This window comes from Leptodactylus fuscus, chromosome 1 (assembly GCF_031893055.1).
Source record: "Leptodactylus fuscus isolate aLepFus1 chromosome 1, aLepFus1.hap2, whole genome shotgun sequence".
Classification (NCBI taxonomy): Eukaryota; Metazoa; Chordata; class Amphibia; order Anura; family Leptodactylidae; genus Leptodactylus; species Leptodactylus fuscus.
Genome location: NC_134265.1, coordinates 138,402,756 through 138,429,253, shown reverse-complemented (window position 1 = coordinate 138,429,253; position 26,498 = coordinate 138,402,756). Strand labels below are relative to the sequence as shown.

The 26,498-nt window shown below is 40.7% G+C and overlaps 1 protein-coding gene across 4 annotated transcripts in view; it reads right to left on the bottom strand.

Moving 5' to 3' along the window:
* Nucleotides 1-26,498, bottom strand: part of SPIN1 (spindlin 1) — a 42,964-nt gene that overhangs the window by 4,902 nt on the left and 11,564 nt on the right. For all 4 annotated transcript variants that reach the window (XM_075277329.1, XM_075277354.1, XM_075277344.1 and 1 more), the window contains exons 2-4: nt 8,792-9,006; nt 7,890-7,938; nt 5,346-5,599 (exon numbers count right to left, since the gene is read on the bottom strand). In XM_075277329.1, coding sequence (XP_075133430.1) covers nt 5,346-5,599; nt 7,890-7,938; nt 8,792-8,843 — 355 coding nt within the window. In that variant the 5' untranslated portion in view covers nt 8,844-9,006. The remainder of the gene's footprint in view (nt 1-5,345; nt 5,600-7,889; nt 7,939-8,791; nt 9,007-26,498) is intronic.

The following is a 26,498-nucleotide window of genomic DNA, read 5'->3' as shown; positions in this document are numbered from 1 at the left end:
CAATACCGAATCAGAGAAACAGGTTGTATCAGCAACAAACTAAACTGGACAACCAAAAGCTGCTAAGGATGTAGCAAGCAACCGCTGTTCTGACCTCTTTCAGTAAGAGCTATTTATGCATCAATTCAGAAAGTTTTGTCTATGTTGTGTGAACACCCCCTAAAGGTGTCACCAAGTTAGTGGAGTTTGTTGCAAGCCTCGGTTACAAAATATTAATGACACCAAGATCCGTCAAAAATCCCACTGATTTCAATGGAATTTGATCTGCTGTCCGTTTACACAAAATTTTTATTTTAGCAGACATAAGAGGTCTTAAAGAGGACCTTTCACCATTTTTCCCAAAGGCAGTTCTATATACTGCCGGAAAGCTGACCTATCGCGCTGTGCTGTGGAGTGGGGAGGAACGCCCCCTCCCTCTCCTGATAATACTCATCTATGGATGAGCACTGTGAGCAGATGGAGGGGGCGTTCCTCCCCACAGCACAGCGCGATAGGCGCCGCGAGGCAGAAGGACGTTCCTGGCTAACAGTCAGAAACGCCCTTCTGACCATAGAAGAGCTACGGTACCGGACCATAAGCTCTTCACACCGGGCACAGATCGGGAAAGCCGACAGTGCGCTGAACTCAGAGCACTGTCAGCTTTCCGGCAGTATATAGAACTGCCTTTGGGAAAAATGGTGAAAGGTCCTCTTTAATGTTTGCGGGGCAAATTGTTCTTCATGATGCTATCAATTATTCTGTATAATGTACTGGGAAGCTGGGGGGGGGGGGGAAATCAATTTTTTTCTACATTTGAAGAAAAAAAAAAATGCATTTGTGCGACTTTCTTACAGGCTTCGGTTTTACAGCGTTTACTGTGCAGCCAAAATGACAAGCCACCTGTATTCTATGTTTCGGTATGATTCCAAATTTATATGGTGTCAGGCTCTGGGGTTGCTAGGTGGGGTGGCATAGACACACAAGTCCAGATTCTTTAGTCCAAAACAAAGGTAGAGTTTATTTTCACTCAGAAAGGTAGTGCAGCAACAAAAGGAAACAATACAAAAATAAATCCCTGCCCGGCTAGGCTCTAACTAAACATAGAATAGATTACCTCACCTAGAATAACAGAAATCAAAAGCCAGTAGAATTATTCAGGACACAGCTCCAAAAATATGACCTCTCTGTTGCCTCTCCAGCCAATCTCTGCCAAAGTGTTGCTGCTGGAGTTGACTTCTTAAGCCTCCTTTAGAAGGAGAATCTCTGCAGCCGAGTCGCTGCTGTAACAGCCCAATACTGAGCATTTACCAAAATGCTCAGACGACGAAAGTTGTCTGCTGAGAACAAACATTCCTGGAGTTTTCTCATCTCACCCACCTGAGTAGTCTGGGTGAGATGTACACCCCTCCATTACCTGACCAGCCATCAGCAAACAATGGTTTAACCCCTTGACAAAAATCCAACATGTGTTAATTTTTTTTTTTTTTTCTAAAAGTCGCCATATTCTGACACCTTTAACTTTTTTATACTTCCGTGTACAGGGATGCATAGGGCATCTTTTTGCCGGGCCGGGAGTAATTTTCAGTTCTACCATTTTGGGGAATTGTTATGTATAGCGTTTACCATACAGGAAAAATATTTTTATAGATTTGCAGAGTGGGCGTTTTCGGACAAAGGGATACCTAATGTGTAGGTATTTCACAGTATTTAAGTAATTTTATATATGTTCTAGGGAAAGGGGGGCGATTTGAACTTTTTTTTTTTTTTAAACTTTTTTTTTTTGCATTTGTTAGACCCCCTAGGGATCTTGAATCCCAGGGGTTCTGATCACTAATGCAATGCATTACAATATACCAGCGCTTCTATTGCAGGTTACCTAGCGTAGTCTGCAATAGAAGAAATAGAATGACAGGCCGGGTGTCCTGGGTGTCATAGCAACGTGACGCCGGCCCCGAAGCTTACTCCGGGTGCCAGCTATCACAGGGAAAATGGCGCCTCGGTCAGCTTTGACCGAGGTGCCAGAGGGGTTAATGCCCCTGATCAGTGCAGGCACCAACTGGGGGCATTAGCGCTGGGTGTCTACTGTATAAAACAGTCGACACCCGCCCAGAAAGGGGTTAAATGTGTCCAATTTTCCAGTTAAAAAACGGACACGTTAACATCAGTTAGTGTCAATTATGATAGGTGACCAGGTAGTGTGAATGCCCTCCTACAATATTCAGATTCTTTAACAGACCAGACCATTAAACTGAATGGGTGACAAAACGACTTCAGATAAAGCCTTTCCCCCCCCCCCCCCATCAGTGATGAAACAAGTATTTTCGTCAAACAAAATCAGCAATACTGGTTGGAAACAAACCCTCACTGGACTCATCCATCTGACACTGTTGCCTCACGGAGTGGCCACAATATCTTGATTTAACCCCTCTGAATTTATGTGGGGACATGCTGAAGATGGAGAACGTTTATCTTAAAAGATTTGTTGATGCTTGTGCTAGCATTTCACCACAAGTTTAGGCAAAAACTTCTGGTGCCACATCCTTATGAATTTTATTTTTTACAAAGTCTACTGGGTGGCCAAGGTTACAAGCTACATATATTCTGTGGGTCGGCACAATTATGTGTGGATCAGTAATGTTCCAGGGGACAGTCAGAAGGCAAGAGATTCAGCAGTTGCGAAGTGTAGGAGGCTGTAAAGCAATGATGCCAGTCTTGGACTAAGGCCTTGTTCACATCTGTGTTGGTATTCCCTCTAGGGAGTCAGCATGAGGAGGCCGCCTCAGGTTCTGGACCAAAAGCCGGGTAGCTGCGACTGAAAACTGGGGCACTGCACGGGCATCCAGCCGTGCACTCCGCTACGGATTAGGCACAATGAATGGGCCTAGTCAGGAGCGTCTTCAGGCCAAAATTGCGAGGCGAAACGGCCCGAAGAATGAGCATCTCACCTCTTTTTTTTTTCCCAGGAGCTGGAAGAAACTGCTCCCTGAAAAAAGACCTGAACGGCTACCATTGATTTCAATGGGAGCCATCTTTTTGGTCAGAATTTTGAGGCAGATACGGCCTCAAAATCCTGACCAAAAATCTCCGTGTGAACTTACCCTAAGACTCCTAGTTTAATAGAGGAGCTTTATTTAACCTTTCCAGATCCAGTTAAGTGTACAGACCCCCTGAAACCTTGTTATTTCAACTCTACAGTTCCGGTCATGTATGAGGGGCAGGGCCTGATTAGGTTGGTGTGGGCATAGAACACTGACCCCAGTGCTTTCTGCAGTAACCTGTGGTCTTCGAGCAACTTTTCTTGTGAAGTTGCTTAGTGGTAAGACCAAGGGAAACTACTGCCACCAAACACTTGCTAGTTGGATTAAAATTAACCCTTAGTAGGCAGGAGGGTTATGTGATCTGATTGCAGTGCACCTGGGTATATTCAGACAATCCTATTTACAGCTGGTGTAAGTTCTAGCAGAAAACGAAACCCATTGAAGTCAATGGGAGGCTTTTTTTCAGCGCTGAAATTCCACATTAAATTCCTCACCATTTTTTTTTTTTTTTTTTTTTTTAAAATACGCGCTGATTCTGCAGCAAGTTATCGTGCCAGAATCAGCGCCGCGTTATTCCATGTGAATGCCCCCTTATGGTGTCCGATCAGCTTCTTAGCAGGTGCTCTATTTAAAGACCGGACATCCACCTTAATAGTATGGTGTATTTCAGGAAGGGGTTAATGGCATTGTTTTCAGATACACATTTTAGTGATTAACCTTCCGTATACTATAAAAAAAATGAAATAAAAATAATGCTGTTAGTTTTGTGCCATTCTTCGTCTGCCTTAACATAATAAACTTATACCCAGAGTAGATACAATTTCCATGATACCAAATCTATATATTCATTCTTACTACTATGGCACAATAAAACCCTTTTTTTCATACATATATTTTATCAAACATATCCCAAATTTTTTGCATCACCTCTTTCAAAGGCTATTTTCAAACATTTTTTTGGTCGCCGGAACTTAAATGGTGCATTTGTTATTGACTATGGCATCTAAAAATTAAATGCCAGGAACAGAGGCTGTTGAATCCTGGGCCTTACGAGAAGGTGCCCAGCTGTGAATACACAGCAAAGCACCTGCTTCACACTGCACAGAACTACAGTGTCAGGCTCCGATATACATGCTGTATATAACAAAAAAAAAACCCAAAAAAAAAAACCCTACAACAGTGCATCAGAATAAGGCCCCTCAGTGATACTGTTGAGAGAGATTTGTTTTACATTGCATCACATAAATATTTGTAGTGATTGATATTTAAAGGGGTTGGCCACTTTCAGACCAATATTGACCAACAAATGTACAATAAAAAGATATACAATTTTCCAATATACTTTCTGTATCAATTCCTCAGGGTTTTCTAGATCTCTGCTTGCGGTCATTCATTCTGTTACTTCTAGTGGATAAAACTCTGACCATGGTCATGTGATGAGCACACAGGTGCCGCTCGTTATAGTCACAGCACAATAATCAGACATCTGCCTGGTAATCAGCTGTGCTCCTGTATGCTCATCACATGACCATGGACTGTAAATCACATGACCATGGACTGTAAATCACATGACCATGGTCAGAGTTTTATCCACTAGAAGTAACGGAATGAATGACAGCAAGTGGAGATCTAGAAAACCGTGAGGAATTGATACAGAAAGTATATTGGAAAATTGTATATCTTTTTATTGTACATTTGTCAATACTTACATATAGACTGCATCAGAGTGGCATTTAAAGTGGAAGCTAATTGAGTAATTCCCCAAAAATTACTAGTTTATAAACCACTCCAAGATTATTATCCCAGATACTTCAGTTCCTAAACCTTGGACATGCCTACAGATTGCTGCAAAGCTCATCAGAAAAAGTGTGGTTAAGGCTGGGGCCCCACGTAGTGTAAATGCTGCAGTTTTGCAGTACTTGCAAGGTAGATGGGATTCTGGCTATTCCCATCCACACAATGGAGAAGTGTGATTTTAAAAACCGTTAAGTGTTAGTAAAGCGCAGCATGTTAATTATACCTACGGAAAAGCTTCCATATAGGTATGTGGCTGAGCTCACATGGAGTTTTTTGTCAGGCATTTGAGTCAGTTTCTTGACCAAAAACTCTGTGGATTGAAACCGAAAGATCACAGAGGAAAACTTTCTGTGAAAAAAACCACTGCATGTATTCCTACGGCGTTTTTTTGCTGCGGCTCGCAACGTGGAGCCTAATAATACAGGGCTAATCTTTAGGTTTTCTATGGTAGAGCACAGAAACAGTGTTTGTCTACAAAGACCCTTGCACAGTAAAAGCAATACAGTAAATCAATGACTGTGCTGCACTTACCCACTCTGTCTGGAAGAACTTCAAGAGCAGATACCCTTTCATCCTTGTGAAGCTCAAGTCCATACACACAATCAAATCCATCATATTTTATAAGATAAAGTGAAGGGTTGACTGGTACTTGATCCAAAACAGTTCCTTTCCATTGAGTTATTGGACCACTTCCCTCCTTCCAGCCATGCTGTATTCTACAGCCTACAATATTTCTTCTTGGTTGAGAGATTGGTTTACTTGGTCCCATATTGCTGCGATGTTTTCTGAAAAAAAAAAAAAAAAAGTGTATTAAGTCATGAACATTCATTCCAGGCTAGGGCTAAGCTTCCTTGGGGCACCTCTATCAATTTTACATAAGGACAATTTTGATGTGGCTTTTTTAGCGCAGTTTTGGAATTTACAGCTGAACATAAATTTGATTCACTTGTAAATTTAGAAAAAGACACCAAAAATCTGCACATGTGTAACCCCCTCACAGGAGTTACTAATGGTTATTTGGCCATAGAAGTGCCTTACATGTTATGATAGATTGTATGTGTTGTCATGTTTATTCAGTATTCATTTGTGTAATATTGTTAAGCTATTGTTCTCTGGTTTCAATTGTCCTAGTGAGCTGTGGTCGCCATAGCAACACACACTATAGTGGGTGGATCTGTAGCTGGAACAGGAAATAGTCATAGCAGAGAGAGGAAGTAGTATTGTGTAATCAGCCAGGGAAGGAGAAGGAAGGAGAAGTGTGGCAGTGGCCATCTTGTGTTTAAGACACTATGTGTTGTGAGGATTGCCACAGCAGCAACAGGACAGAGAAGCTGTGACAGCGCCCTGCATCACTATCAGTAAGAGGACAGGATTATATCAGGCTAAGCAGAGCTATAACCCTGGCAGCCTGCACCTACCTCTACAAGGTAACTGAGCCCCTTCAGGAGACCAGAAGCTGGATCTGCAGACACCTTAGACTCTCTGCTAATACATGGGAAGGTGTCATCCAGCTACAAGCCACTGTGCCACAGCTCACTGCTACAGGACAAGTGACCAGCAGGTGCCTGTTACAATAAAGCAGTGAGCATTTCTACTGATCCTAGTCTGGACATTGCCTTCCTTGCAGCTAAGCCCTGGGCAAATGCTCTTTGTTGGAGTAGAGCACTGACACCCACATCACCATCTCAGCCCAGGGACCAGCGGGTGTCTCATTACTCCAACTGGCGTCACATCTCACTGACTCTGCCTATTACCCTGTGCACCTCTCCTGGGAGTTCTGGTGCCTATAAGGTCACCATGACAGTCCAGCCTCCTGCACGGTTCTCCCGGGGTGGTCGCAGTAAAAAGACACCAAAAATCAGCACATGCCAAAATTCATCTTTTACCACCCCAGTCCCCACATAGTAATATGTTCCCCAGCAGTCACCAGGCAAGCAGTAACGTTCCTCAGTATCCCAACTTCCCTGAAGTTGTGACGTTCTTCTGCTCTTCTCTGAAACATCATGCACCAAACATCACTGGGAGTGATACAATCTTTGAAATGAATCTGAAGATGCTAATGAAGTTTAAAAGGGACGTGTGGTTGTTTCCCTTTCAGAATCTCTCCACAGCACAGGTTAGGAATCACTGGGCTAAAAGTATACTCCCCCAGTGGCCTCCTGAACCAGGGACAGGATACAGAGAAGCAGGTGAGAGATCTGGCAGTTGTTTGGGTGGCTCTCAGAGGAGTACACAGCAGGGGACCCGTTAATCACACCTCCCAGGACACCACCACCATCATCAGCGACTAAAGGGAGTCCACCACCAACAAAATCACTTCTAAGCTGCTGTGGGTGCTATTTGGGCATAATGAACATACCTTTTTTGCCAAGAAAAATTGACTTCTAATCTGCATGCAAATAAATGTCTGTTCACGCTAGCATTCGGGGACTCAGTACCCCATTCCTTCAAGCAGGACTTCTCTCTGCTTAATTCGGGCGGAAGCCATTATAGTTTAAGGATCCTGCGGGTAACCACTTTTTAAAAGGGCAGGGTTTCCAGTTTCCAAGTGGACCCAAAGAACTGAAACTCAAACACTAGTGTGAACCTAGCATAAGCCATTTTATGTAATTGGAGTTGTGGCCACTCTTGCCAGAGCACCGGATTCTGCCTCGAGTTATTACCCAATAATAATCTGTTAGAATTGTTGAATTTCTCACTGGCAAAACTGAACACTGTGACAGTTAATATACCTTTTATGCACCAAACAGCCTTTATAGCACTATAATAGGTTTAGAAAAAATTTTGGTGATGTAGACCCTCTTTATGCTATCGGAGTAACATATCATGCAATATTCTACCAGCTATACCACTGCATCAATAATGTGTTGCAGTCTTAATACACAATCTAAGTAATCAAGTTTTAGGAAAGGCCTCAGTCTAGGCAACCTCTAATGTCACCACCCTGAAGCATACTTTTAGAATAACTTTTCAAGTAATTTTCTGTTACCAGCTGGTTGCACTAGTGAAGCACTAATCCCAAATCTTTGCAAGAAAACAAACACTAAATCAAATGCAGAATTCTTAAACACTTACTTATGAGAGGTCCTTTTCTTCATCATATTTGCAGAAACTCCTGCATGTGCTGTTAAGAAAAAAAAAATAATTTTTTTTTAAAGATTTTCAAATCCATAAAAAATAAGTACAATTTTAAGAAGTACCCAGTCACCCCTTCACAAAAAGATCTTAAAACTTATATCAAGATCCAGTTTAGAGGTTGCAATGTTTTTGTTTGCTTACAGATTACTATGATCATCTTTAGTCTACAGAATTCTATTTATCCTTGTGCATACATAATATATGAACATAAACCTGCAAGTCTGTGCAATAGTAATCAGCTAAATATTAATTTGAAATATTTGCTCATTGCAGTCTGCTTAGTACCTGGCTGTTAATAAAGTTCACATGGTCATCACACGTTTCCCTTCCTCTACAGCAGCAAGTGAACTTACGGTATATAGAAACTCCACAACAGGGACAGTACTTAGGAGTAATGCAGAGTGACACCATTTGCGGGAGATCTAACAACTATACTTTTTTTTTATTTTTTTTTTTTTTAATGTTAATCACTTAACTACAGGAAGATATCACAAATAGCAACCAAAAACACAAGGCGTTTATTAGCATCATATTAATAAATGCCACACTTATTTTGATTTATCATCAACTCTGAATTTTATCATTTAAGACATTTTCCTGTAGCTTAGATTGTGACTCCTTTCTTTATGCAATATAAAGCAGGCTGCCGCAAGTCTTCCACAGTGCTGAAAATAGTACCAGTAATGTACATTCAGTAGTTTAACCATCTTGTGTCAGTTACCTCATAGTACTACCACGTAATACAAGGTATTGGAAGGAGACAAGCTCATTATAGAGTGACATACTGAGCCCAAATTCCATATAATCATTTTCTTACAGCGTTCTAGACACCAGTTTACCTGCATCAGCTCTTGATCGCTGAGCGGCTGCCTTTCCAAATGGAGTCTTCATTCATCTGTGTAAGGCAGGGCAGCAATGCTGCCAAACTAGGGTGAAAACTAGTCACACCAAGTTTGACGTAGTAGTTGCAGTCTACATGAAAAAGACCACCTCTCTTTCCACCTTGCAAACAAAGAGCTTTTTAACCATAAAGTGCCCTCAAATGGTAAGTGTCCTGCAAAACAAAACCAAAAGTTTTCATTAATTGACTGGGCATATTTACATTTTATTTATTTATTTATTTTAATTTAAGTGCCCAAACCACAAACATGCAACATAATGGTACAACCATCACCTTACTACTAAAATAGGACAACCGTGGAAGAGAAGGACAGTACAGGCTATGAAACTTTACAAAAATGTTGAACCAGCAACGATGATCTATACAAAGTCAATGATATATATAATTATAATATATCTCACTGATATCTTATAGTGCTAACAAACAACAAGTGAAACATTTTGGATCATTTCTCATGTAAACCTACATACTGCAACATTAAAAGGAAGTCTACTAGCACCACAATCACTTCTAGACCACTTACATGCCATTGTAGGGCTGTCCGTGACATAGTGAACATAACTTTGTGGGATGTGGCAGTGTCTGCCCGTAGTCACCACCCAATGCTGTCCCCAATATACAAACTGACATGCTGGTGCGAACACAGATTCTCTGGCAAACGCTGCCATCTAACAGTTCATTTACAGCAAGATTGCACCTTGGCACAGTCAATATATTTGTGCATCACAACAGCATACAAGAGATAAAATTGTGGTGGCAGACTTATTATAAACACATACTTTGTACAAATAATAAAGTGATCAAATATCATTTAATGAGAAATTCTATACTGCAGAATATAAGATAATCACGTATCCATTAGGGAATACGGCTTATGCAAAATACTTCAAATTGCCATCTGTGACAACTGCTAGAAACCACAACAACAGTACAAAGAAGGACAAATATGAAAAACTGGCCATGATTTTCCAACCCTTAAAGATTGGACGTTTTCACAACCGTTTATTTTAAGACAAACAAAACTTCGCAAATAAACTACCAACTCATTTCCAATTTATTATACAAATCTGATTTTAAGGTGGAGTATCTGATTAAACCAAAACAGCCTGCAGGATATAAAGAGCTGAGCAAATCTTAGTTATTTCATGACCTAACATTGTTGATCATCTGAAAATATGGACTGTGCTATGGCTATGTGAGCACTGGCCAGCCCTAAATAGGTGTAAGTTACCCTGTTCAGAGCCAGCCATGCTTTCTAAAGGACATAGCAAGACACCATCCCTGTCTTGCTCACACGTTAGATATTATTTTCATTATTCATGCACAAAGTTGTTTGACCGAAATGAAACTAAGAATTTAATGAGGACATATGTAAGCAAATATGTTTATTGGTGAAAACTGTACAATTGAAAGGAGGATCTAGTACACTCTTTGACCACTCCTAGAACGGACACAAGATTAGTTATAGTTGGGCATGGAGGCACACAGGATGCAAATGGTACCCAAGACATATTTGTCCAAGATGTTTCAGCCAAAGCTGGCATCCACAGCCGGTCTCATATCTGCTCAGTTGGTGATCAATCTGGTAACGAGGCAGGTTAAGGAAGTCTCGCAGTCTGGCAGAGATATTCCTGAGAAACCCTTGTGTGGGTGAAAAATTGACCTGCTGAAAAATACCAGTGTCTAGCAGTTAACCAGTCACTAAGAGATACACTACCCAAAAGTTCTCAGTCTTCTATAGAGTGGCAGAAAAAGCTTTTATACCCTGTAAAGATCCAGTGGATGTATATGGATGTAAGGGTTTTTTTTTTGCATGAGTATTATAAACAGACAAAAACCTCAATGGGCTTAAATGCTGGGGAAATCGAGAGCTATTCAGTCTTTTCAGGTGTACCCTTGAGAACTAGGTGAACAGTCAAGAAGTCAAGAAGACATAGGGCAAACACAGGCTTGGCCACTTTATATACACAGCACTTCCATGTCAATAAGTGGTAAAATCAGCAGGATAAGCCATTAATGTATTGCTATGGTAGACTTTTTAATAATATCTGTAACCAGATACAAAATACCATACATCATTTCATTCTCTGTGCTCCTGATCAGTTTGGCATGTTGTTAAAATTTGTCCAACTGTTTAAAACCTATAGCCCCAGTAAGATGATCTGTAAACTAATGCTTATCCCCAAGTGGATAGAAACCTTTAGGCCCACTTTGAGAATAATTTATAATCTTCCAGGGGCCATATATTTATTTTTCATTTCTCTTACATGTCAATGTTGGTGCTACACTTTTTTTTTTTTTTATTGCCCTCACTGCAGTAAGGGCGAAGATTGGATAACTTTGCAAGACAGAAGAATTAAACATTTGATAAATTTGGTGCAAATTACATCAATGCACAATCCAGCAAAACAGACTAATCTGTTCCTGCTGTACTACGTTGTGCTGAGTATATAGTTAACAAACAGGCCACAAGAAAATGGCTGCTTACTTACTGCGTGCGCAGTGGTCTCTGCCTAAGCCCTAGAAGTTTGACCTCCTGTGCCGGAAGAAGACGAGTGAAGAGGACATTCCTGAAGAAGATGGAAGCGGCACTGGAGAGTTCTTTCGCAGCATTGGGGATGCCCCCAGTGCTGTTTGAGCGCTGGGGCCAGCTCCCAGTGCTCCAAGAGAACTCATTTGCATACCAACGAAAACCGGGATTTATACCTACGAAACGGCGGCGGCGAAGACATCTAAAGGTAGAAGAATAGCCTTTCTTAAGGCTATTCCTACGTGTGAACGAGAACAAAAAATAAAATTATTTTAATGAGAGGGAGACTTACACAAACCAATTTTGTACATGCAAATTAAATTTGAACTTACTACAATTTTTACAATTGATTCATATATTCATGTCTAGAGATAATTGTTATTGCTATTATTTTAGCATGTAACAGATATTCCTAGAAAGGCGTGTTACTCTATAAAGATCATGTATGGACAGGGTCAAATGTAAGCTTTATTGATGGCTTTGTGTATGCGTTGTATAAGTGTTTGGTGCAACTCTTGGTGCTGTGACCTGGATGATGGTAAACATCTGGGTCACAGAGCTAATAAACTTCCTGGTTATGTTCAGAGGGGTATTACAGAAGAATACCCCTGTGATTAGGTTTAGAGAAGTATTACATTATTCATAGCCCTAACCGATCCCTGGATATGAGCATTAGTAGGAAAGACTTATTAAATACGTCCTCGGCTACAAGAGAGTCACCCCAGGAGGACATATAAATAAGTGGGTGACAGGGAAAGTGTTACTGTACAAGCTACCTTGTGTCCTTAAGAGATTAAAAATTCCCAACTAATAGATTATACTACAGCAAGAGAAAAACTCAAGGTCATAAAACTAAAAATCATATTTACTGAAATGGATGGAGAAAGCCAAAACGGCAGGGTTTAGAGCTTTTTTTAATCAGATTCCCACTCAAACAGATCACGTGCGCTTGACAGTCACTATTAGGCCATGACATCAATGAGAGAGGAGTCTTGCTGACATACCAAGGAGTGAACCTACATTTACTGAGTAATCTTATGCTGCCCCAAATGAACAATTTGTTTCAGTTCTGTAATTTTATTGGAAAAAACCCCATAAGAGTTAATCATAAAAACTTTGTATGCATTTCATTTAAATATTATTTCCCCACATAGTAAAACTGTCAGTTGTGCCATGTCCTATATTTTACCTCTAAAATAGTAGATTACAAATAGCCTTGTTTTTCTTAAGATGCTTGGATAAACAGCCAGGGAAATGCGAGGAGGGAATACCTGACTGCTCCTTCAGTATTAGGTTTCACATGGTAGCTATAAATATATTTTTTTTGTACCAGATGATTTTAGATCCGTAGATCAGGGATTTTAAAAAGGATAAATGTATTGGTTAGAGAATAAGTTAAAAGGGAAAAGCAAAAAAAAAAAACACAATAAAAACCATCCATTAGCCTGCATGACCAAGTAAACAATAGAAGGAGAACCAAATGTCAAATTTTAACCCCTTCCCGACATCCGCCGTAATAGTACGGCGCTGCCAGGAAGGACTTGTGTGCGCATCATGCCCTGCGAGTGTCAGCTGTATGTTACGGCTGACAATGCCCTGTAACACCCACGGTCGGAACTGGGTCCGATCGCAGGTGTTAACCCCTGAGATGCCAGTGGTCAAACATGACCGCCAGCATCTCAGGGGTTTCAGTATATAATAGTGCCGATCGGCACCCCCGCGACTGTTTCGGGGGTGCCGGTGTTGGTAGTGGCCAGCCCGGAGTCTGATCAGTGACCCCGGGTCTGCCCCATCACTTCCGCCTCCACATATCTGGTTGATCCTGCCAGAATGGAAGCTGTCAGCCCCAAAAATCCCATATAAAATGTTTATATGTAAAATAAAGAAAAATAGAAAGAAAAAAACCAAAAAAAAAACAAAACAACATTACATATTTGGTATCACCACGTCCGTAATAATCTGAACAATGAAATTAAAACATTTAACCCGAACAGTGATCATAAAAAAAAAAAAAAAAAAAAAAAAAAAAAAAAAACCACAACATGTAGAAAACCGCTCAAAATAATGATTATTCACCACCTTTCCCTTACAAAATGTTCAATAAAACGTAATCAAATGGTCAGATGAAAACCAAAATGGTACCAATAAAAAGCAGAGGTTATCCCACAAAAAAAAATAAGCCCTCAACCAGCTCTGCCAACCGAAAAATAAAAATGTCATGCCTTTTAGATGGCAATGCAAAAATAATTGATTTTTTCCCCTCAATTGAATTGTATTCTGCACAAATAGCAACGCATTAAATAATAATATAAATGAGGAATCGCCATAACCGTACCGACCCGCAGAATAAAGGAAACATGTTACTTATGCTGCACGGGAAAAAAAAAAAAAAATGCTAAAAAGCAATGCCAGCATTGATGTTTTCTTTTACAAGTTACAGGCACCCCAAAATGGTGGCATTGAGAAGCACATCTAATACCGCAAACACCAAGCCCTCATATAGCCACATTGCCAGAACATAAAAATCTAGCTTGTACAATGTGAAGACAAAACCGCCAAATCATTAGGACATAAGTGGCTGCGACTAGAAGGAAATGTGTAAGCGGTGCGAGCGTTTTCAGGGGACACCCCATATTTAGAGCTTATCAGAGAGAATACACCAGCGCTGACCCCCCAGAATGCCCCTCTTCCCCGTCCATGTCATAGGAGCTAGTGGGAAAATAGAATGGGATTTGGTGTACCCAATTTACTCCGCACAGCTTACATATTCACTTCGGGGTTACTAATGCTACTACATCACTTGATGAATTCTTTGAGGGGTGCAATTTTCAAAACAGGGTCACTTTCTAGAGGTTTCCACTGTTTTGACACCTCAAGGGCTTTGTAAATGCGACATGGTTCCTGAAACTGATCACAGCCAGATCTGCCCTCTAAAAGCTCCTTGGCGCGCCTTCCCTTCTGCGTCTCGCGGTGCATCCATATTTTAGTTTACACCCACAAGTGGGGTACTATGGTACTCCGGAGAACTTGCATAACAAATTGTGGGATGCGTTTTCTCCTTTAACCCCTTGTGAATGTGTGTCTAGGGCTAAACAAAAATATCAGTAAAATAAAATCAAATTTGAAAATTTCACCTCCATTTTGTATTAATTCCTGTTAAGCACTTATAGGGTTAAAATACTAGATATACTAGGTTGTTTTGGCTTATTTAAGGGGTGCAGTTTTGAAAATGGGGTGATTTATGGGGGGCTTTAATACAGGGGTCTTTCAAAACCCCTTTATAACTGGATTAGTCCCTTAAAAAATGGGTTTTAGAAATTTCTTGAAAATTTTGAATATTGTTGTATCACTTGTAAACCTTATAATGTCCGTAAAAATTAAAAGGGCGCCTAAAGTTTGATGCCGACATAAAGAAGAGATCTGGGACATGAGATTTATGATATAATTTTGGCGGTCTGAATATCTGTATGCAATGCACATCATTTCAAACTTTATAAAATGCATATTTTTCAAAATTTCCACCAAATTTCCTATTTTTTCATAATTAAACACAAAACATATCAACCAAAATTTACTACTAACAAGAAGTACAATGTGTTACAAGAAAACAATCTCAAAATCACTTTGGTAAGATAAAGCATTCCAAAGTTTTTGCCATATAAAGTGACACGTCAGTTTTGAAACATCGAGCTTGGTCAGGAAGTCAAAAAGTGCGGGAAGGGGTTAAAGCAATAAGGCCATGGAGAGTTGAAACTGGGCTTTATGGCTAAGGAGCAAACGAATGAAAGGAAAGAATTTGGGTGATAATAGTTATTAAGAAGTTTCTATAAGGTGCACCTATGTTCTTAGGTTTCAAGGAAAGCAGTTTGGGAGAGCCACAAAAAATATATTCATCTATAAGGCTTTGCTCTTTGGTTTTAGTTAAGAGATTGCCCCAACATGTTAAAGTTTAGGGGAATCTTAAGGCACATATAATCTTTCAATAAACTTTGCCTAAGTTAATAGTACAGTGTGTGTTCACGAGGAGCAACACTTTCTGGTTATTATATTACATATTTAAGATTTTCAAGCTCTGTATACTGCATCTCCAGTTTGTATTCCTCCCTGCACTGGTAGATGTAGACTAGCAGCCATACACTGCACATAGTAAGTAGAGAAGAATCTGCTCACTCATAAGGGCTCGTTCACACAGGGCAAGAGGGGGCAGATTGTGGAACGGAATCCACGTCGGAATCCGCCCCTTCACAATAGAGTCTATGTAGACCACTAGCTTACTTTTTTCTGTGAGCGGCATGTTCCTGCTCACAGAAAAAAGTAGTGAGCTGCCCTTTCTTCAGGCAGATTCCACAGCAGATTCAGCCCCGGCGTCCACCTCGCAGCAGCACCCGGCGCACTAGGCTCATTTATTTGTGCCTACTTTGGAGCGGGAAGCCGCGACAAGCGCATTTTGGCCCTATACTGATGCAGCTTCCCGCGTCAAAATCAGGACCAAAATACGCCTAAACCGTGCCCTGTGTGAACTAGCCCTAATAGTTCCAGGACCCTGGGGACATATACAAAAACATACTGATCTTTACTGATATGAATAATGTACTTTGATTGCGATGGAAAGGCTTGCTACAAAATTAGACTTTATATCTTCTTTTCTGGATGTCCTATTCACTTCTACCCAGCCATCTCCATAGACTTCTATAGGCTTGTGTAATCCAAGTCCGCCTCCTGATTGATTTATCAGGTACTTTCAGATTGAAAGTAATTTTAGTTGAGGTAAGGTGAGCAGAGAAAGCTTCTTTGCTAATCTATTGCTTCTTACAAGTGAAGATTACTGTATAGGTGAGTCCAGACAAAGTCAGTGCCATGAAGGAAGAGATGGCACTTTATGGGAACTTTCAACAATTGGCCAAGAAATGGAAGAAAACCTTTGAGAAGAAGGTCTACATCAGTTTAGATGAAGTCTATAAACAGTACTGCGAATAGTGTATTTGTTGCACATTTAGAATCATACCATTTATCTTAAAATGCTAAATTGCATAAGTGCATTTATTTAGAACAAAAAACACCCCCTTCCCCCACAAGACTGAATTCCACAGCCCTGTATAAAATAACACAACCTAAATGTTTATTTTATTTTGAAGCTAGTACCCTTTGACAATCTCCATAGCCCTCCAAAGTGACATACTAGTGACCAACTAGTCACAGAGTAGACTACAATTAGTCACAATGCCAGGATTGGACATTAATACCAATACTTGGTTTGGATCAAGATTCTTAACCGGTTAAGGACCGCCGTACGTAAATTTACGGCCTGCGGTCCAGGTACCTAAAAACCGGACTATTGTAAAAATACGTCCTGTCTTTAGGTACCTATTTCGCGGGGGGAGGGGTGCGGGGAGGACGGGGGTTAGGTGTTACTAACACCTAACCCCTTCCTCAATAACGTCCAGTCGGAACTGAGTCCGACTGGACGTTTTAACCCTTTTGATCGCGCCGTGAAACATCACGGCGCGATCGAAAGGCATCCGCCGACAATTGAAGTTGATCGGCACCCCCCGCGGCGAGATCGGAGGGTGCCGATAGCAGTAAAAGGTAGTCTGGGGTCTGGCCAGTGACCCCAGACTGCCCGGAGCCCCCACATACCTGGTGATCCTGCCAGGACCTTCTGATGTCAGGCTGTGCGTCTACACAGCCTGACATCCTGCTACGGAATGCCATGTGGGACACCTGCATGCTGTGTCTCACATGGCATTCTATATCAGCAAAGTATTGCTGATTGAAGTGTCCTAAATGGACACATGAAAAAGTAAAAAAAAAATGTAAAAAAAATAAAATGAAGTGTATGAAAAAAATTAATAAAGTTATAAAGCCCAAAAATCCCTTTTTCTCAATAGAAAATGAATTATATAAAAAAAACTAAAAAGTAATAAAAGCAATGCATATTTGGTATTGTCGCGTCCGTAACAATCTGTACAATAAAACTGAAATAATATTTAATGTACACGGCGAACGCCGGAAAAAAAAAAAACGGAAAAAACTCGCCGGAAGTAATGATTTTTCGCCATCTCACCATACAAAATATGCTATAAAAAGTGATCAAAAAGTCATATGCATCCGACAACAGTACCAATAAAAAGCGCAGGTTGTCCCGCAAAAAATAAGCCCTCAACCAACTCTGTCAACCGAAAAATAAAAATGTTACGCCTCTTAGAAGATGCGATGCAAAAAACATTGATTTATGTCCCCAAATGTGTTTTTCCTCTGCAGAACTAGTAACACATAAAAAAATACTATAAATGAGGTATCGCCGTAACCGTACCGACCCGCAGAATAAAGGGAACATGTTACTTATACTGTACGCTGCATGGCGCAAAATTAAAAAAGTAAAACTCAATGCCAGGATTGATTTTTTTTTTTTTTTAAATCCAGCAAAAAAGGGTTAATAAAATGTATTCAATAAGATGTAGACACCCAAAAATGGTGTCATTACGAAATGCATCTCATCCCGCAAAGAATAAGCCCTTATATGGCCGCGTCACCAGAAACAAAGAAAATATAGCATCTCACAATGTGAAGACAAAAACCCTCAAAAATCGCCAAATTATTAGAACACAACTGGGTGCGTCATGTAGGGAATATATAAGCTGTGTGAGCGGATATCAGGGGACACCCCAGATTTACAGCTTATGAGGGAACAGACACCAGAAGTGACCCCTAAAGTGACCCCCAGAGTGACTCCCCCAATCATAGGAGCTACGGGGACATAGTAGGGAATTTTGTGTTTGCAATGTCCTCCGCACAGCTTATACATTCCCTCTTCGCCATCCGCTGTGCAGTCACGTCCGGGATACTAATACTCACTACACCCCCTGATAAATTCTTTGAGGGGTGCAGTTTTCAAAATGGGGTCACTCCTGGTACCCCATGGAATCCACTTTTCTGGTACCTTACAGGCTCTACAAACATGACATGGCGTCCAGATACCAAACATCTGAATCTGTACTCCAAAAGCCGCATAGCGCTCCTTCCCTTCTGCACCCTGCTGTACGTCCAAACTGCAGTTTATGACACATGTATGACACATGTATGACACTGGAGTACCCCCGGATAACGGACATAATGTCATATGTGGGTATAAACTGATACTAGGGCACAGCCGGACACAGAAGGGAAGAAGGGTCATTTGGTTTTTGGAGCACAGACGGTTTGGTTTTTGGATGCCATGACACTTTTGTAGAGCTGAAACGCCAGTAATTTGGAATCCCCTGATAAATAAATTATTTTGGAAACTACACCCCTGAAGGATTTATCCAGGGGTACAGACAGCATTTTTAACCCCCAAGTGTTGCTATAACTTTATATATATAACTATAACTGTAGTGGATTGTGAGAGGTGAAAATGACCATTTTTCCAGGAATACGTCCTTTCAGTGCGTAATATGTTGTGCCCACCTTGTATCAGAGATGAACGCTCTAAAAGCTGTTGTGCCTGGGATACCCGTTTAACAGTTTTTGGAGTGTCTCTGCTGACATAAGTCGGGCACAACATGTTGCACACTGAAATGGCAAATCTGTAAAATTTTCATTTTTAACTTCTCTATCAGTTGCGATTTCATTTCTGGAAACTAAATAAATGCAACACTCAAGGGTTAAAAATTCTCGCTACACCACTTGATAAATCCCATCAGTGGGGTAGTGTCCAAAATAGGGTGACATGTCTGCGGATTCCACTTTATTGGCAATTCAGGGGCTTTGCAAAAGTGGCAAAAAAAACCAAACTGTGCTCCAAAAACCAAAATAGCGCTCCTTCCCTTCTGTCCCCGGTTGTGCCCAAACAGCCATTTCTACCCACATATGGCATTAAGTACGTTATCCGGGGTACACCAGTGTCATACATGTGGGCATACACTGCTATTTGGGTACCCAGCAGGGTGCAGATGTGAAGGAGCAATATGTGCTTTTGGAGTGCAGATTTAGATTCTTCGTTTTTGGACACCATGTCACATTTGCAGAGACCCTAAAATTGCCCCTACAAAATGGGGTCACTTCTTGGTGAATTCCAGTTTACTGGAACCTCCAGGGCTCTGCAAAAACATCATGGCGCCCAGAGGGTCCCTCTAAATCTGTACCCCAAAAGCTAAAACGCACAGTGGTCCTTCCCTTCTGAGCCCTGCTGTGTGCCCAAGCAGCAGTTTACACCCACATATATAATTTTTTGACCCCCGGGATGGCCCACTTAATAGTTTTAGGAGTGCAGGTCTCTGACAACACAAAGTGGGTGCAACGTATTGGGCACCGAAATGGCATATTTTTAAAAATTTCAATTTTCATTTTGTACATTAATTTTTGGGAAGCATTTTAGGCTCAAAATGATAATACCCCTTGATACATTCCTTGACAGGTGTAGTTTCTAAAATGGGGTCACTTTTGAGGGGTTTCCATTGTATTGATACTTTAGGGGCTCTGCAAATGCGACATGGCACCTGAAAACTATTCCAGCAACATCTGCCCTCCAAAATCCAAATAGCGCTCTTTCCATTCTGAGCCCCAGCATGTACCCATACAGCAGATTTTGGCCACATATGGGGTATTGCCGTGTTCAGAAGAAATTGTGTAACAAACTGTGGGGGGATTTTAATTCTTAAACTATTTGCAAAATTAAAACTATGGCGCTAAATGGACGATTTATTGGGAAAAAAAGTAATTTTTCATTTTCACGTCCCAATGTTAATAAAATCTGTGAAACACCTGTGAGGCCAAAATACTCACTCTACCCCTAGACAAATTCTATGAGGGGTGTAGTTTCCAAAATGGGGTCACTTATAGGGGGTTTCCACTGTATTGGTACTTTAGGGGCTCTGCAAATGCGACATGGGACCTGAAAAATATTCCAGCAAAATCTGCCCTCCAAAAGCCAAATAGCCCTCTTTCCATTCTGAGCCCCGCCATGTTCCCATACAGCAGATTATGACCACATATGGGGCATTTCTGTGTTCAGCAGAATTTGTGTAACGAACTTTAGGGAGCTTTTTCTCCTTTATCCTCTTGTGAAAATTAAAAATTTGGGGCTAAATTGACAGTTTGTTGGAAAAAAAGTAATTTTTCATTTTCATGGCCCAATGTTAATAAAATCTGTGAAACAGCTGTAGGGTCAAAATGCTCACTCTACCCTTTAATATGTTCTGTGGGGGGTGTAGTTTCCCAAATGGGGTCACTTTTAGGGGGTTTCCACTGTATTGGTACTCTAGGGGCTCTGCTAATGCGACATGGCACCTAAAATTATTCCAGCAAAATCTGCCATCCAAAAGCCAAATAGCGCTCCTTCCATTCTGAGCCCCGCCATGTTCCCATACAGCAGATTATAGCCACATATGGGGTATTGCCGTGTTCAGGAGAAATTGTTTAACAAACTGTGGGGGGCTTTTACTCCTTTAACCCCTTGTGAAAATGAAAACTTTGGAGATAAAGTGACATTTTAGTAATTTTTCATTTACACATCCCAATGTTAGTAAAATCTGTGAAACAACTGTAGGGTCTAAATGCTGACTATACCCCTTGATGAATTCTGTGAGGGGTGTGGATTCTAAAATGGGGTCACTTTTGGGGGGTTTCCATTGTTTTGGTACTCTAGGGTCTCTGCAAATAAGGCATGGCGCTGAAAATTATTCCAGCAAAATCTGCTGTTCAAACACCCAGTGTCGCTCCTTCCCTTCCATGCACTGCCGTGTGCCCAAAAATCAGTTTACACCCACATGTGGGGTATTTCTGTGCACGGGAGAAATTGCACAATAAACTGTCAGATGCATTTTCTCCTTCAACCCTTTGTGAATGTGTTAATTTTGGGTCTAAATGAATGTATTAGTGAAAAAAAATGAAATGTCTAAATTTCACTGCCATATTATTTTTATTCTTATGAAATGCTTAAAGGGTTAACAAACATCCCAAATGCTGTTTTGAATAATTTGAGGGGTGCAGTTTTGAAAATGGGGTAATTTATGGGGGTTTCTATTATACAGGCCTTTATAATTACTTTCAGAACTGAAGTGGTCCCTAAAAAATTGGTTTGGAGAATTTTCTTGTAAATCTGGAAAATTGCTGTTACACTTGTAAGCCTTGTGACGTCCAAAATAAATTAAAAGACAATCAAAAGATGATGCCAATATAAAGCAGAGATATGGGAGATAATATTTATTCATGTATTTGGATGGTATGACTATCTGCCTGAAAAGCAGAGAATTTCACATTTTGAAAATTGCAATTTTTTTCAAATTTCCATCAAATTTCCTAGTTTTTTTTTTATAAATAAACGCAAAAATATTGATTAGTGTTTACCACTAACATGAAGTATAATGTGTTACGAGAAAACCATCTCAAATTCATTTGTGTAAGTTAAAGCGTCTCAAAGTTATTGCCATTTAAAGTGACACATGTCAGTTTTGAAAAAAGAGGCCTGGTCTTTAACATACTTTTGGGCCTGGTCCTTAACCGGTTAATACTTGATACTTTTTGTAGCAACTTTACAGCCACACCTTCACATTGAAGTCAATGCTAAGGTGCATTAGGGTGCCTGTCTGGCACACTGTAGTGTGTTTAAAGGGATTCTACCACTAAAACACTTTTTTTTCTAGCTACCACGTCGGAATAGCCTTTAAAAAGGCTATTCGTCTCTTACCTGTGGAAGTGCTCTCCGCCGCGCCGTTCGTTCAAAATACCGGTTTGTACCGGTATGCTAATGAGTTCTCTCGCAGCGATGGGGGCGTCCCCATCGCAGGAGCAGCGATGGGGGCGTCCCCATTGCAGCTCGAAAACTCACCGCAGCGCCGCCTCTCTGGTCTTCGGTGTCCTCCCCTTGCCTCTTCAGCGTCTGTCGGACGCCTGCGCAGTACGCTCTGTTCGAAGATTGCCAAACGAAATTGCGGTCCCAGCCATAGTGCGGGCACCGCACATTCGCGCATACGCAGTACATTCGGCAATCTTCGCCGAACAGAGAGCATACTGCGCAGGCGTCCGACAGACGCTGAAGAGGCAAGGGGAGGACACCGAAGACCAGAGAGGCGGCGCTGCGGTGAGTTTTCGAGCTGCGATGGGGACGCCCCCATCGCTGCGAGAGAACTCATTAGCATACCGGTACAAACCGGTATTTTGAACGAACGGCGCGGCGGAGAGCACTTCCACAGGTAAGAGACGAATAGCCTTTTTAAAGGCTATTCCGACGTGGTAACTAGAAAAAAAAGTGTTTTAGTGGTAGAATCCCTTTAAGACGCTCAAATGCACTCAATTTACTTCCTAGTAGAGTCGAAATGTTACTAAAGATGCAACATTATTGTCAAGTACATGATGTGGTCACTTAATATTAATATGAGGCTTAAAGTTGATAATGCCACATACTTTACATTATAGCAAGTGACATCATCAGTTATAATTGGCAACATAAGGTGAAAAGGGGTTTCCCATCTTGGCCAAACATGGGAATAACTCCCTCCGAAAGTTACTGAAAAACAGCTGAATGCAAACGTCCTATGCAGTTTCCTCTTCATCACTATGAGCCTGATGGCTAACCTATTGCATGCATGTAAGAGGTGACACACCAAGACGTTTTTGCCAACAGCATAAGGAGGTGGGGCAACTCTCCTGCTTTCTGCTGAGAGCCCAGCACGAACGGCAGCCATCTTACCTGGTCTAAAGGTCCATTCCAGTGACTACAGGGAGATAGGAGTGTAATTTCAGTCATGTGTGCTCCTTACACCCCGGCCATTCAAGCAGCTACCAAAATCTCACCCTACTGCCAATGTACCCACCACAGTTACCACTCAACAATACTGGCAAAGGAAGGGGGGAGGGGGGGGAATGGGGAAGCGAACAGAGACCATCAACTCTGTCAAGAGCTCACTGTGCTGTCACTGTACTCCAACACTGTTACCACTAATGTATATTAAAAAGATAACTTTTTAATAGTTACAAATATCAAAGTTATGGCTTTTTCTCGAAGCAAAAGCCCTTTTTTAAAATAAAAAAAAAAAAAAAAAAAAAAAGTTTTAACGCGCCAAGCATAGGAATAACCTTTTAAAATGTGTGAGGTGTATAACGGGTTGAGGCACATGGAAGTACTACATAAACAACACCATGTTCATCAAAGCAGTTTTGGACTCCCATCTTTTGCCTTACCAGCATTACAAAATGACAACATAGTTACTCAATGATTACTGTAGAAGAAAAATACCGTATATACTCGAGTATAAGCCGACCCGAATATAAGCCGACCCCCCTAATTTTAGCACAAAAAACTGGGAAAACTTATTGACTCGAGTATAAGCCTAGGGGGAAAATGCAGCAGCAACTGGAAAATGTAAAAAATTAAAATGGTTGGAGTTTTTGTGTGCAGTAGTTGCTGGGGAAGGGGAGGGGGTGTTTTGGTTGTCTGTATGCCCCTTCCCTGAGCTTGAGGACTGTGTTTTATCTTCCCCCCACTTGGAATTCAGTCTGGCTGAATATAGGGTATCTGCAGTGCTCCTACTAACCCCTTCCCGATGGAACAGAAGCACTGCAGACCCCCTATATTCAGTAGACCAGGCACTTTCAGACACAGGGATACCTAATGTGTATGTGTTTCACAGTCATTTTCTACTTTTATATGTATTCTAGGGAAAGGAATGATTTAGAACTTTAATTTTTTTTTTATTTTTTTTTTAATCTTTTTTTTTCTTTTGCACTACTTTATGGGAGATTCTATACATTACTATTGTGACTGGTCATAGACCCCCCCCCCCCCCTCCTAAAAAAAAAAAAAAAAATTTATTTTTTTTTTGCTGACTCGAGTATAAGCCGAGGGGGGCTTTTTCAGCACAAAAACTGGGCTGAAAAATTCGGCTTATACTCGAGTATATACGGTACTACATTTTAACTCTGGTTACCCTGCCCCAGTGCTTTTACTTATTATTGCCTAGGGACAAGAGCTACATGTTTTACAGTTGTGGAGGGGAGGAGGGGTGTCCTTGTACATACTAGGATGTGGCTATAACCAGCTGTCAAGGTTTCACTTATTTGGCAAGTGTTCCATCTTACATTTCGCCACAAGTGAAAAGTGAGGAAGGCGGTGGCAGTGAAGGAAAGGAGGCCAATTTGAGCAAAGTGGTAACAAGGCAGCAAACACACTCCAACATCCAGGGAAATGGAGAAACACAGATCTCAATATTCTTCGTGCATTTCCAGAAGATTTCTAATAAAAGACTGCAAGCAAATGCAACAGTTTTTACATAGCATTAGTATTGGGAAAGCACCCATACATGTATCCCATTAAATAAAAGTAAACAAGGAGGGCAAGTCCCAAACAGTTCTCACAGTGACTATAGGAATGGACCAGTATTTGGATGATATGAAGATTTTTAGAGATTGTGGCTGTAACGAAACAATAGGGCATTGTAGTTGGGTCTCAAGTTTATTCAAGTCAAGTTTCAGTAACCAGTTATAGCAGAGCACTGTTGGCCAGGTTTTTCCAGAGTCCCTATAGCTGCATCAAAGTGAAGGATGCCCTTTTCTCCTATACAAGTAGCCACTAATTAAGTTATCTGCTGTGAGAAAAAAAAAAAAAACACACGAGGGGCTGAATCCCAAAGCTAGAGCTCATGGAGCCCACATTTCAAATATCACAAAACCAAAAAAAAAAAAAAAAAAAATTATTGTAAATAATCATAAAATCTAATCAGCAGGGCAGATATTATAAGCCAAAGAAACCACAGACATCCTAAGAATATCCACAGACCAGAATTACACAGGAATGGATGTATCACTGCTCAATTTAATTCTATATAAATATCACATCTATCCCCACAGTAATATTACGGTATGTCACACATGCTGAATCAAAACGTTACACTGGCAGTTCTCATACATACCGCATATCTCAAACTACATATAGAAGTACTCTTGCTCTTTAATAAATAGATGTATAGTATATAGCAAAAGTAAGAGAGCCCCAGACACCAGAGGATTATCAGATATCGCTGAAAAATACTACTACTAGAGCTCATATCCTTATATCCATATCCTTATGCGATCAACCCCAGAAAATAGAAAAGCTACAAATCATATACCTGTAGTCATAATGTATGGCAAATGGTCCGGAATACCGGCAGAGTCCCCGGATAATGCCTCAAATCCCAAAGATAGGCCATCAACACCATTTGCCTGATCACACCAGACCCCTTTAGGCTAAGGCCCAACATACCAGGCTGCATTAAAAAAAAAAAAAAGTTACGGGAAAAACCATGGCTGAAATGCATCGCTATTTATTTTTCCAGCACTATTCAGAGGAAGCCCGCAGAGTTCACATACCATTTTTGAAATTGCAGCATCTGCACCTATTTTTCTGCAATGTGTTGATGGTATACTCTGCGGTGGAGAAAAAAAAATAAAAAATTGAAAAAAAAAAAACAAAAAAAAAAACAAGTCTTTTTCAAATCACAGCCGTAAATTATTTTCTGCAATGTGTGGATGGGATTAGCCAGAATCCAATCCACTTTGCAGTCAAGGTAAAAACGCAGCAGTTTCATTATGTGGGGCCTAGTGAACAAAAAAAATTTGAAGCTTTAAAAAAAAAAAAATTAAATAAAAAAATAAAATAAGTAAAAGTTCTAAATCCCTCCTTTCCCTAGAATACACATAAAAGTGGAAAATGACTGTGAAACACATACACATGAGGTATCCCTGTGTCTGAGAGTGCCCGGTCTACTGAATATAGGGGATCTGCAGTGCTCCTGTTCCGTCAGGAACTCGATAAGTTTCCCAGTTTTTTGTGATAAAATTAGGGGCCTTGGCTTATATTCGGGTCGGCTTATACTCTGTTAGAGTTAAGTCCTCCATCTTTGTATTTTGGCAGCCATCTTATACTCTTTCACATATAAACTGATTTTTCTGCTTAAGTCAAGGAGGCCCTTTGTTAGACTTTAAGGAATGTGATCATGAACATTAATGCATAGGTTGCTAATCATTATCTCTCAAGGGCCTCATATTGAGAAGATGCAGCTGACTTTGTATATCTCTTACCTCCTTTACATGATGTATGGACACATAACCAACAAAAGTATTAATCTTATGGTATCTGGGCACTCTGTCATATTTTATG